Raw genomic sequence first — 13,164 nt, forward strand, 5'->3', positions numbered from 1 at the left:
AACTTATTTCATCAAATTACAAAAAAGGTTATCTTAGCAAATTGCAAATTAATTACTCCTAACAATCTAACAAAAAAAGTAAAATAAGGTTCTTACAAATTTGAAAATAAAGAGATAATAATTTTAAAATATAATTTAATAATATGATAAAAATATTGATATCTGATAATTAAATATATATGGATCAAATTTAAAATTGAAATCTCTTAATAATTTAAAAATTAAAAATAAAAATAAGATTGCAACAATTTTAAAAAATAATAAGCTAAAATATAAAATCTAATAATATAGTAAAAAAACAAAGATTGATCATTTTTGAAGGGATAAATCTCAAAATTATAAATAAACTTTGATTCAATGTCTATTTGACACATGAATTTTTTTGGTGTAATTATACATATGAAACTTTGATTGTGGTTTAAATATATAAATGAAACTTTAATTTTAATTCAATCATACACATTTAATAAAATAAACACATCAATTAATTTTTGTATTAGACAAATATAATTATTTGTATGAAATATATAAATATAAAATGATGTTATTTCAATTGTTGAGTTAATAATTTATAAGAATTAGATCAAATCAAAATTTCGTATATAAAATTATAAAAATTCAAAATTCATATATAAAATTACTATAATTTTGATATTCATCAATTTTCCTTCGAAGTTTAAATATTTAATAACTTAAAACAATGAAGAGTTAATATTATTGTGTTGAAAAATAAATTTAAAAAATAAAGAATTAATTGTAAAATACTTGAAGGACAAAAATGGTATTTTAAATATTGTTAATATTTACATTTCCTTTACTTTAGTTTTTCTCCCAATTTGGAGAACTAAAAAATGGAGACAAACATATGAAAAGAGAGGCTTTCTCAATTCCCTTACTTTGGCTCTCTTAATAAAAATAACTTAAGCAACCAAAGGAAAGGAATCCCCTTCCCTCACTTTACTTAGCTTTCTCTTCTTCTTCTTTTTTTCCTAGGAATACATCGAATTTTATATTATACAAGAATAATTACATAATAGGAGAGATCCACTTAGTATAATTTTGTACTAATTATTTTTGCATTAAGATTGTTTTACAGCAATATAAATGAATCCCTCTTTATTAAATATTACACCAATATTATTTGCGGGCAAATTTGCCTAACTCAAAATAAATACCAAATATAAATATCCGCGAAAAGGTCAGTGTTTTTTCTTTATACTCGTATTCTCAAATATGCATCGAATATAAGAATTTAAACCCCCCCCCCCCAAAAAAAAAAAACATGATCAGCTTTGGAATGAAGTGGAAAAATGCAACTCATTTTTGTTTTGTTTTTCATTCACGAGTTGAGTTCTCATTGCTTAAGGGGGAATCCGACTTTTAATCTGAGAGTACATACACTGTCAATTTACAAGTTCCCCATCTACTTGCCCTTCCTGCGGGTAGTGACAGTTAAACAAAGTATGTCTACACTACACTGTACCCTCATAGTCTTTCTAATTTTCCTCTTCTGGGGAACAGGGATCTTTCTGTTAATCAGCTCCATGTGCGACCGCCACTGAATCCCTTACCTCGGTCTCGAAAACCACCATGACCTGATTCATCATATAAGTAATACAACAATTATAGCAAAATGTAACAATTAATCTTTTTGAAGGCCAGAAACAGAGCAATGACAACGTAGCACTTGGGATGGGCATGCCCTATCATTTTCTAATGGCCCCTTCATGAATCAAGTATTGAGATGTGCAAAAGCTATCAAAACAAACTCGAGCTTATTGAAACCCACTGAGTTTTGATGTTTGCCATATTGTGTCAATGTATCTGCATTGTACAAAGAACTACAGTAAACTAACCTGATGGGGGAGGAGGTGCACCGCGTCCCATTGCTGCCAATTCAGGGCTGACCTTCTGGCCAGCTTCCTCAAGTATGGCAATAAGTTCTTTGGCAAATCTTGCATTTGCAGCTGTGAAGAAAGTATAGGCTGTTCCTTTTGCCCCAGCCCTCCCTGTTCGACCAATGCGATGGACATAATCCTCGAGAGATCCCGGGAAGTCATAATTGATTACATACTTCACATCTTTCACATCTGCCAACAACCAAACCTAATAAGTAATCCAGATGCTGAGGCCAGTAGAATTGACAACTCCCTTTCCAAAAGGTGTTGAAAATCAAAATGACCACCCCATTTGGCATTCTAAACATATAAATAATTCTTTCCATCCTAAAGATAAGCCAATTTCTACAAACTACCATGCCACATTCTATATTGCAGAAGGAACCAAAACCACTTTTAATAGCCAGAAAAATTGCAATCAAGAGTGGCATGCTAAAATCTTAATGTCGGACACCAACATAGGTAGGAACCTAAGAAATCAGCGAGTTATCACCATGATCATTAATTAGTTAAGGAGACTAGCCCTGGATTGTGAAAGATATATATGTGAAGAAAAAATACTATGCAAACAAAACCAGGATAGAGCATATGCATACTGTACATGCATCAACGATAAGCTACATGAATGTTTAACCAAAAAAATAACAGTAATGAACATGGATGGCTATTCAATAAAATATAAATAACATAAGAAAAAGCAAATTCAAATAGGCCTGCCATGTTAGACATCTTTAGAGAAAATGTTCTAAAAGGTAACAGCAGTAAAATGTCTAACAATGTGAAGTTACAAATAGAAGACACAGAAGAGACAGGAATAAGGACACCAACAGAAAAGCAGTTTCTGGTAAATTGGTTATATAACCAAAAGATGTGTGTGAAAACTGAAGAGAAAATGATGATAACAATAACCTCGACAAATCTCACAAAGAAGACACATTAGGCACAAATCCTATTCCATTACAAGTAAAAAGGCAGTGTACTAGTCAGAAAGAACAACAAAGGCACAGAATAGAGAACAAAGGAATATGCATACCTAAACCACGAGCTGCAACATCTGTTGCAGTCATTATAGGGCTCTTGCCAGCTTTAAACTCTGAAAGGACCCAATCCCTTTCTGCTTGACTTTTATCTCCATGAATTGACAGAGCAGGCCAACCATCCATGCGAAGTTGCCTAGTGATTTGGTCACAACCCTTCTTGGTATCCATGAAAATCAAAATTCTGCTGCCATCCATGATATCCTCGAGCAGCTTCACCAATCTGGGACATCAAGACAGATGTACAAAAGCATAAATCCCAATACTATATGTTAAATGGTAAAACAACTAAAAACCAAAAGAACAAAGTAAACTGTTTTCTACTTGTTATATTTCTGACTCTCTGAAACAATGTTAACATGTTGGCGAATTGCATGGTTAGCCTTTAAATCTGCAGATCCAATTACCACCTGCAAAAAGACCAAGGAAACAATAAATAAGTTAATAACAGAGCATAAGAGACAACAGAGAATAGCGAAGACCCCTAAAAGTACTTATACCATGTATCATATTACCACGTCTAGAACCATTAATTAAATTATGAAAGACCCGAAATTCTCGAGTTATAAACTAACATAGATGAAGTGAATAAGATAATATGTGGAAATCAAATCTGCATTAAATAGAAGCCAAATTTCAAAAGAGACAGACAGACAGAGAGAACATCTCACAGGAGAAGCCAATTAGTAAATAATACAAAAATTATGAAGCATCTTACTTTGTATGGGTTGTAAAGAAACTGCCTTGCCAACTGTTCAACCTCCTTCGGCCAAGTCGCGCTCCAATACAAAGTTTGACGGTCAGGGCGGATCTGCCAAAAAGAAAAATACATAACACATGAGTAAAACTTAGAGTAAGGGAGGTTAATGTATTGAGTGAGACCAATTTGTTTCACTCATACAAAAATTATAGGTGCTACACAAGCACATATTCTTAGCTAAATCCAGGGTGAAGTCAGAAACTAACACTATTTCCTGAAATTAACACTCATATTTTTCTTCTAGCGGATGCAAGGATGCACTGTATTGACCAAGGCAAAAAATTTAAATCTTTCATAAACACTGAAAGCATTAGCTTAGATTTTTGAAATTAACACTCATATTATCCTAGAAGTTAAAAGTCTGACTTATCTCTTGGATTAAAACTAGCAAAAATCTTAATATCATTGTTATGATTTGCAATACTTGAGTAGCATAGAAAGGTTAATAAAGAAGAATACATAAGAGAGTCCAGAAAAGTAAACTATTATGTCCACGGTGAACTAAATGAGTTAAGAAACCGTAATAGTCAAGGGCATAGCAAGATAAAGACAACAAAATGAAAGAGAAAGGTGAGAAATTATACCTGAGAAACGATTTTCCTTATCTGAGGTTCAAACCCCATGTCCAACATCCGATCTGCCTCATCCAACACTAAATATGTAACTCTTCGCAAATTTGTGTGATTTGACTCCAACATATCTATCAACCTCCCTGGTGTAGCAATAACAATCTCAACACCTAATCCAACAAACAATATTAACCCTTTCATTAGTAACAATTATAAGCAAATTACAAAACAATAACTGATCGTTTGAACTACAAATAATAGTCTGGAAACCATCTTGAACTGAAAATTCATGTATAAGAGATTACAAGCAAGTCAGGAACAAGAAAATACAACCAAGGAATATTACCACATACCTTTCTGGAGATCACGGACTTGAGGTCCCTTTGGAACCCCTCCATATATGCATGTATTCTTGATCCTTGATGATGCACCAAACTTAGCAGCCTCTTGTTGTATTTGAACTGCAAGCTCACGTGTCGGAGCTAAGACTAGTACAATAGGACCATCTCCAGGAGCTGAAAATATATACAAAAAGACCAAGAGTTATTCCATTGCAATTATTAGAAACATGCAGAGTAATAAATCATGATTAGGAATTGAATTTTTACCTAAAATTGGCTGTGCGTTGACATGGACAATTGCGGGCAATAAATAGGCAAGAGTCTTCCCTGACCCTGTTTCAGCAATACCAATGAGATCACGGCCCTTCAAAGCCATCGGCCAGCCTTGAGCTTGTATGGCTGTTGGTTCAACAAATCCAGCTTTTGTGATTTCTTGCAGTACATAGTCTGGAATAGAAAAAAGAACATCAATTAACAAAGCAGAAAAATCAATGAAGATATTAGATACCTAAAATACTTCTAAACAAAATAAACTTTAAATACTGAAGAAAAATTTAGATAGCTACAAAATACCCCCGAACACTTCACACGTAACAATTACTTAACATCAAAATGAAATTCTTTTTGTTTTCACTACGGTAATATATGAACACAGTCTTTACTGATCAAAAGATTGTGATATAACAGCAGAAAAATCATCAAATATATTATACATTTATGTCAGGAACAAAGGCTCAATTGTTTTTTGAGAAAATTATTCAAAATTCTTCTAACTGCAACAATGTGAAAAATCATCAACTATCCATCAAGTGAACATCGGAATCCAGAGCAATGACTAGATAAAGAGCCCTGCCATCTAATATACTTGAAAAGAAGTAAAAATCACACCCTTAGAACAAAAAGTCATAAAACAACATGCCCTAAAGCTTCTGTTTCTTCAAACAAAAAAAGACCCAAAAAAGAACAAAAAGAAAAGGAAAATGGATACTTAAATGAAAAAATAAGCTGAATTATTAAAATAACCAACAAAATTACCTGGAAACCCGATGTCACGAAAACTATTCACAGGCTTTGGAACATCACGACCTTCAACTGTAATTTCCCTTCGCCGCCGATAATCCTCAACCTCCGCATCAGACATTGCCGCCACCGATGGTGACTCAATATAAAAATTCTTCTCAAAAGGGGTCAACCCATCCAAATCCAACTTCCTAGGCGGTTCAGCACCATCATAATCCCTTCTGCTTGATGAGGACCGCACTGAACCGCCGTAGGCTGAAGCCCCACCAAACCCTGAGTCACTGTACCAAAATATAAGTTAAACGAACGAAAAAAATCCAAGTACTAAAATTAGACAGGAGAACCGAAACTCCATGGTACTACAAACTTGATAGGAGATATTGCCAAAGGCCAAGTGTCCATTGTGTTAAAGTTAATGAAACGACACAATGTTGGAACTAAATTCAATCATTCTAGTGCAATGGGTAGCTAAGACACCATAAAATTCTTTGAAATATATCATAGACAAATTCAACAAAACTTCATCAATTTCCGTTTTGAGCCAAGCTAAAATAGAGAAACGCAAACCCCGTATATATATAACAGATAAACCTAAAAAATAATCATGAGCAAATCAGTTCCAATCCACTATTGTTTCAACAAAGAAGAGTACTGAAATTAAAGGGAAAAAAATACAACAAAACCCAGAACGATAAACCAACTTAAACATATAAAGAATTTGAGAAATAAAATCAAATTAATTGGGTAATGCAAAAAATTTTAGTAGTTACCTTCTACGATCGCGGTAAGAGGTGGGATCGCCGGAACGGCTATCGTATCGACTCATTTTCGGGGCTGTTATCAGAGAGATTATAAACAATTAGTAAATATTAATACAAATAAACGAATTAGTAATCGACTTCTGTCTCTCTGTTAAGAATTAATTGTTTCGGGTTTTAAAGTGTTAGGGTTTTTTATTCCACGGACTATTTGGGAGGAGGAAGAAGAAGAAGAATATTAGAAAAAAAAATGCCCTTCCCTCATAAACTTACCCGTAGAGTGATAAATAGGCCAGTAATTAACTGACACCTGGAATAATGGTCACCGCCTCTTACCCTCCTGCCTGCTGTAAGACGTTGTACTTTCGAGGTTTTTTTTTTCTATTTATCATTGTTTTCCTTTTGTAATGTAAAAATCAACAACTTCAAATGCGATCCAAATAAATCATGCTTATAACGGTTGAGGTGGGTCTAGGAGCCCAATAAATGAAAATTTTTTAACCCACCAATAAAGCATTCTTCAAATAATTCCAGCAACAAATGGGCCATTTGATTATCCTACGAAGCCCAAAACTAAGCGGTTCTATTATCCTAATGCCTTTTAATATATAACTCACTTCTCAGAGGGCCGAACCGTCGATATTTGGTCCCAACATTTTCGAATGGATTTCCGTTTGTGTTTTTTTTTTATATATAAAAATTAGAGATGTTTTTATCCGTTTTACAGTGTGTTCAAATCACAGTTAGATTTCCTTTTCTGTGCTTTCAATTTGTATACAATTTAGGTTTTGTTTGGTTATATTATTTAAAAAGAAAAGCGATGAAATTTAATATTATTGGTAAAAGTGAAACAATCAACATTTTAAGAAATAAAAGCGAAACAAAATGACCGGTGTGTTCTCATCTCTAATTACCATCCAGCTAACGTTTTACCATCCAACAAGTCTAGTAATTAATTTCCACAACAGACACTGATCACTACTTTTATTGTGCATCAAAGATGAAAGTCAAATCGCATGTTGGCATGAATATCTAAAGCTGGGGAGACAATAATTGAGCAATAAGAGATAAGGGCAAGCAATAAAAGGAAGTTTCTGGTTAGAAGCTGTTCTACGTTATTCCTCCAATTTGCAACCTCAAAAGGAAGCCTTAGCAGCAGGTAAGTAAACATGCATTCATGCCAGTATATACATAGACATAAAAGGCCATAAATACAGAAAGATAAGTCAATTGGAGGAATGCAAATCTAATAGCTTTTTCCACAAACAAAAACCCTTTTTCTCTACCATGAAAATTTCCCCACAAATACATGTAGGACCTTCTTTTACAATATTATATATATAGATATAGGTGTCGTGAAGGTTCCTATGCAATTTGTGGCAATCCAATCTTCAAGGGAGTCTTGACTACTACATTAAATTTTAAGTCAATTCAGAGTGTATCAAAGTATAACTTTACTGTAAAATATTTATTCTTGTCAAAATAAATTAATGTACAATGTCTGAAAGCTAATATAATGTTAGTACTAAATCATAAAGATACATCTTAAATCATGGTTATTGATGTAAATAAAGATTTATATATGACGTGGAAATAATTATATGTTTGTGAGAAAAGAAAATGGGATGGATGGGATCAAATAATTTGATTAGGGTCCCGTGTAGACAAGAGACAATGAAGCTTTCCCTATCTTTCAAATCGTTGAACGTAGGATACCATTAAAAGATACCTACTAAAATGCTAAATTCGCATATCCAGAAAAAGGGAAAGAAAATAAAGAGAAATGGTGAATTGTGATGGCCGTACGAAGCAAAGCAAATATTTGAACATTACAATGGATAAGATGATTGAGTTGTCGTCCTCATCATCTTCCAATCAAATTGAAGTTATAGAAGGAGAGTATACAACACCCTCAACTTGTCCTTCCAATTTAATTCCATTCTATTTCTATTAAACCTAATTTTAATATTACTAATTTCTAATCTCTTCTGATTTCAATTATATTAATAATAATTAAAAAAATAATTATTAAAAGTTAACTTTCTATTCAAAAAAAATTCATAAAATATGTTCATATGTGCCGAATTAATAACGAACAAATAAAAAAAGATTTTAAGAGTATTTGCTTCACATAGTACAAACAACATACAACCTAATTAAAATATGTATATAATATCATATTATCTCGATAATAATTAAAATAATCTTCAATTTTTGTTTAATGCTTTTATGGTTTAAATACGATTCAATATTATCTCTTCAAATAATTGCTTTATATATATATATAATATTCTAACTTATTAATGCTTACCATCTCTTTTTTCTTTTTGATGCTATATGATCAAATATGTCTAACTACATAATGTTATTTATAAAGCTAAACTTAATTTTTAATTGGTATATAACTCTAATGTTAGTTAAGTGATAATAAAGATGCTTAGAATTCTATTCAAGTAATTACTCTATTTGACATCAATAAAATTCCATCCAATTTTGTACCTCAATTGTTTTTTAACTATTAATTGTATTTTATATTATAATTATAATTATCATAATTTTTTCTATATATTTTATACTTACCGCAACTTTTTTAATTGTATAATTATAGCAACTTTTTTATTTTAATTTTTAATTAATAATTTTAAATTAAATATTATAATTATTTTTAAATATTAATTTAAATATATATTTGTTTTTTAAATCTCATTTTATGATCAGCTCACGCCTCTCTCAATATCATCGAAAAAGGTCCATTTGATTGTATAGCGGAAGTGGGAGTGGACCCATTTGGTGAGGTTGTCCAAGGCGTAAAAGGGAAGAGTGTTAGACCCCTCATTGTTGCCAAGGGGCACCTCGGGGCGTCAACCACTGAACCACCCATTGCCCAACTCTGTCCACCTTTTAAACTTCAGCACCATAGGCTATTAATTAATGGGTACATTGACCTAATGGAGGAGTTCGGTTTGGGCGGTAAAGTGCTTGGCTATGACATTGACCTAATGCACCATGTTAACAACCTACGGTTAACTCATTTTAACTTGCTCACTTCCTAATCAACATAAAGAATGAGAAATTTTATACAGCTATTACATGATTTCCCTTAAACATTGTTTTATTTGTTAGTGAAAGAAAGAATAAAGTTTATTCAAGTTTAATTAATTCAAGGGTTTATTAAAGAAAACAATTTGTATGACATTGAGAAAAAAGTATGTTATTTTTTAAATATATTTATTTGGATAAGATGTAATATTATGAGATAATTTATTGAAAGCTTTGAGTGTTATTAATGGTTTTGATGAATAGCATGCAAAACTATTAAATGATTATATAATTGATAGCAGAAGAAAGAAGAAGAAGAGTTGAAAGGTTAACTAACTGGCATGATGACCAAAGATTATAAGTTGATTGTTTGATATTTTGTCTACCACTTTCCTACATTTTCTTTTTTAACACTAATCTATAGTAATCATGCCTAATATAAAATTTTTATGTGCTTGTATGAACTGACATTAATCTAAGCAAAGTGAATGATAACTTAAAATATACGTAAAAGAGATTAAGCATATATCTAAAAGAACGATGATGAGGATTTTTGCTGTGTCTTATGGATATGTACAACAATAATCAAATATAAAATTTTATCAATCATTTCATTTCTTATTTGTTACAAATCAAATAATTTATTATATTTTCATTGTCACACATCACTCAAGTTAGACACGTGACACCTTCAAAAGACACAAAGTGGATGCTTAAAGATGTTTCTTCACTTTTTGTTTGTTGGCTCATTCTCAACTGCTCAACCTCCTAAACTAGCCATTCGTCATGAGATCATCCGCTAATAAAGAAACGTCCCCTCTCATCAAGCTACTTACTTCAATAGTCAAGCCACCTTTTTTTTCAATGTGAACACTCCTCTAAGTGTAGACATTTTCTCCCAGGATTATTATAGTCCACTTATGCATAACAACTTCATAGTCCCTTGAAAGGAATAATAAAATAACCACCATGCCACATTATCACTGCCAGACAAGAAAACTCACTCTTTAAATACCCTCAAGAACGAAGGAAAAATAATATTCTTCCCTTTTAACAAACCTTGTGCTCTTACTCTTAGCGTAATGTTCTCTAGCCTTCATAGCAACCTTTTTTCCCCTTTTGTACTTCTTCGACTCTCTGCTTATTTAGGTGAACCGACCTACTTTGCGCCACCACATATTGTTTCTTATCTCCTCCCTTGTTGATATCCCTTGACAACAATCATATTAAAAATTAGAAGCAATTTGACAATGATGACTGTAACTTTTTTTTTCTTCTAAAATTGTGCACTAAGTGGATGTAATTATTTGATATATAACTTGTATAATTTTTAAATTTTATGAGTAGATTGAAAATATAGCTAATATTTTATTATATATTTTGTATTTTCAAATCATTTAATGTATAAGTTATGAAATGGTTCCCATCCTCAACATTTGTGGAATCTAAAAACCTGTGTATATATAGAGAGAAGTAAAATAAATAAAATTTAAACGCTGCAATGTTGGCTAATAATAGCAAATGGAGTAGCCCCCAATAAAGAACAAAAATGGGCCTATTCGATGAAATCCACTAAATATCATAAATATGAACTTTTTAGACCCACACAGTCACTTTTTGACCCACATAAAGCGCATAAAGAAGCCTCTGTTTCAAAGGATTGACAAGGACCCATTAAATTCCAATGAATGATGTAGACCTCAATGGTTAGCTAAATCTGAGTATGTGGCAAACTCATCCGTATTTCAGATAACTTTGAAATTCTTCTCCTTTTTCCCCCTTTTTTCTTTTTCTATAAATTGGTATCAATAAAAGGTAGCCACAATTCCCATCTCTCTTCAAACATCAAGTTGTTTCGATGGATTGAGTTTTTCTGATGTGTCAATCTTGTCATAACCCATGCCTTAGCCACCATCTTTAATAAGATATTAACATATTTATGGTTCGCTGACAATATATTAATTGCAAACTTTTATCTATTTATATTGTTTTTTTAAATATCGTTTTTTAAAGATTTTTTTATAATAAATATTAAGAATCGTAAAAGCATGAGATGGAGCATGACAAAGTAATTAAAAAGAAAAGAAAAAACCCTAAAATTATGAAACAGTTGTGATCCAGATTGTTGCTATATGTATGTACAGTCGTTGCCGGCATAAAATAACTACGATGGAACGGCGGACATGCACATGCACATGCACATGCATTGTACATTCATTTATTCACGTCGTTAAGAGATGTGACAAATTAAATATTATATAACAATCAACCAATTAATTATTGAAGACTTGAATTTTCAACGACAGCTTATGCAAATAGTAGTCTGATTTGATAACAAAACCAATTTTATTCCTATTCTCACTGCAATTTGCTTTGCTTTTGGATTCATTCATATCTTGTCAAACAGATAAGATATAAGTATGATATATGTATCCTTATACCCATTGCAATTGGTTATATATAAATATAATGACTGATATTTAGCGTCCATGTTAAAACTTAAAGAAATTTCTATGAAAAAGAATAAATAACAATGATTTTAGGATACACTTCAAAAATGAAATTAAATCATTTCTAGAATTTTTTTTGTTTTTTTTGTTTATTATTTTTTTAATTAGTTTGTTGACACAAAGCACAACAATGGAGAAAGGCAAAAAGGAGTAAGGAGAAGATCAATGTGGTGTAATGGAAATTGGTTCACTTGTAGAGAACGAGAGTTAAAAGTAGGACAATATAACCGGTTGGTTGAGAAGACAAGTGTTCAAAGTAACTTTAGGATGTTAAAATCTCATCCCCTGTTCATAAATTTTCAAGGTATTTTTATAGAAAATGTCTCATTGTCCTATGGCATGATATTATGAGATTACAACAATATGAAGTAGTCAAGCCTAAATAAGCTTTTTATTGTCTTGAAAGTGCGTTCACATTAGAATATATTTCATCTATAAATCTGGATAATAGGCATGGGTGAACATGCTATATCTTTTGAACTTACCACGTGTCTTCATGATAAAAGGATATAACATAATTAAAAATACATTAAAATTGTTTAAACTTACTCGTGAAATTAAAAATGATCATTCATATTATATCAAATAATTACTTTTTCTTTAAATGTTTAAAATGAAAATTCTAAACTTCCGTGTGATGTTTTAAATTACGAGTCTAGTATTTTTCAATAATTTGAATTTGTTGACAACAGCTTCAATTTTTTTTAGATGGAAATAATGATAGTAATGAGCTGGCTATGATGATATGCTCCCAAAAATTTGTTAGGGAGGGCAATTTGGTTCGGCCTAGCCGATAAATTGGGGCCATATATGTTTGAGAAAATCACAACAGCGAATAAAAGCTTGATTCTCAATTTGCAATTTTGCATGGACCCGGTGAAACCATGATTTAAATTTTTTTTATTGGTTTAAAATTAATTAAACTCAAAATTGATTTTAAAATTCATAATATTATTTAACATAATATTAAAAGAGAAATTATCTCAAAAACTTGTCCTAAGGAAGAAACTATGTTGAAGCATCTGGAGCCCCTCATTATGAAATACTGCAATTCTTTTATCACCATTTTTTGGGCTTTTACTATGATCGAATAGCTAATTAGTAGAGACTTATAAGAATCTTTCTTAGTTTACATAATAATAATAAAAAGTTTTTAAAATTTTATAAACAGAGATGTGATAAGTATCTAATAAAATGTACTAAAATATAAAAATAAATATAACATTTATAAT

General features: G+C 31.4%; 1 protein-coding gene across 1 annotated transcript; it reads right to left on the reverse strand.

The window, feature by feature from the left end:
• Positions 1-1,303: 1,303 nt before the first annotated feature.
• LOC107943288 (DEAD-box ATP-dependent RNA helicase 20) lies at positions 1,304-6,805 on the reverse strand. The gene is made up of 11 exons (XM_041113495.1): positions 6,657-6,805; positions 6,396-6,459; positions 5,641-5,906; positions 4,873-5,052; positions 4,618-4,779; positions 4,280-4,434; positions 3,654-3,746; positions 3,260-3,345; positions 2,932-3,158; positions 1,857-2,090; positions 1,304-1,595 (listed from the first exon to the last, which is right to left on the reverse strand). Exons 2-11 carry the CDS (start codon positions 6,449-6,451, stop codon positions 1,537-1,539), a joined length of 1,518 nt encoding a protein of 505 aa, XP_040969429.1. The 5' UTR covers positions 6,452-6,459; positions 6,657-6,805; the 3' UTR covers positions 1,304-1,536.
• Positions 6,806-13,164: the final 6,359 nt, after the last annotated feature.

The sequence above is a fragment of the Gossypium hirsutum genome, chromosome A05 (genome assembly GCF_007990345.1).
Source record: "Gossypium hirsutum isolate 1008001.06 chromosome A05, Gossypium_hirsutum_v2.1, whole genome shotgun sequence".
In the NCBI taxonomy this organism is placed as follows: Eukaryota; Viridiplantae; Streptophyta; class Magnoliopsida; order Malvales; family Malvaceae; genus Gossypium; species Gossypium hirsutum.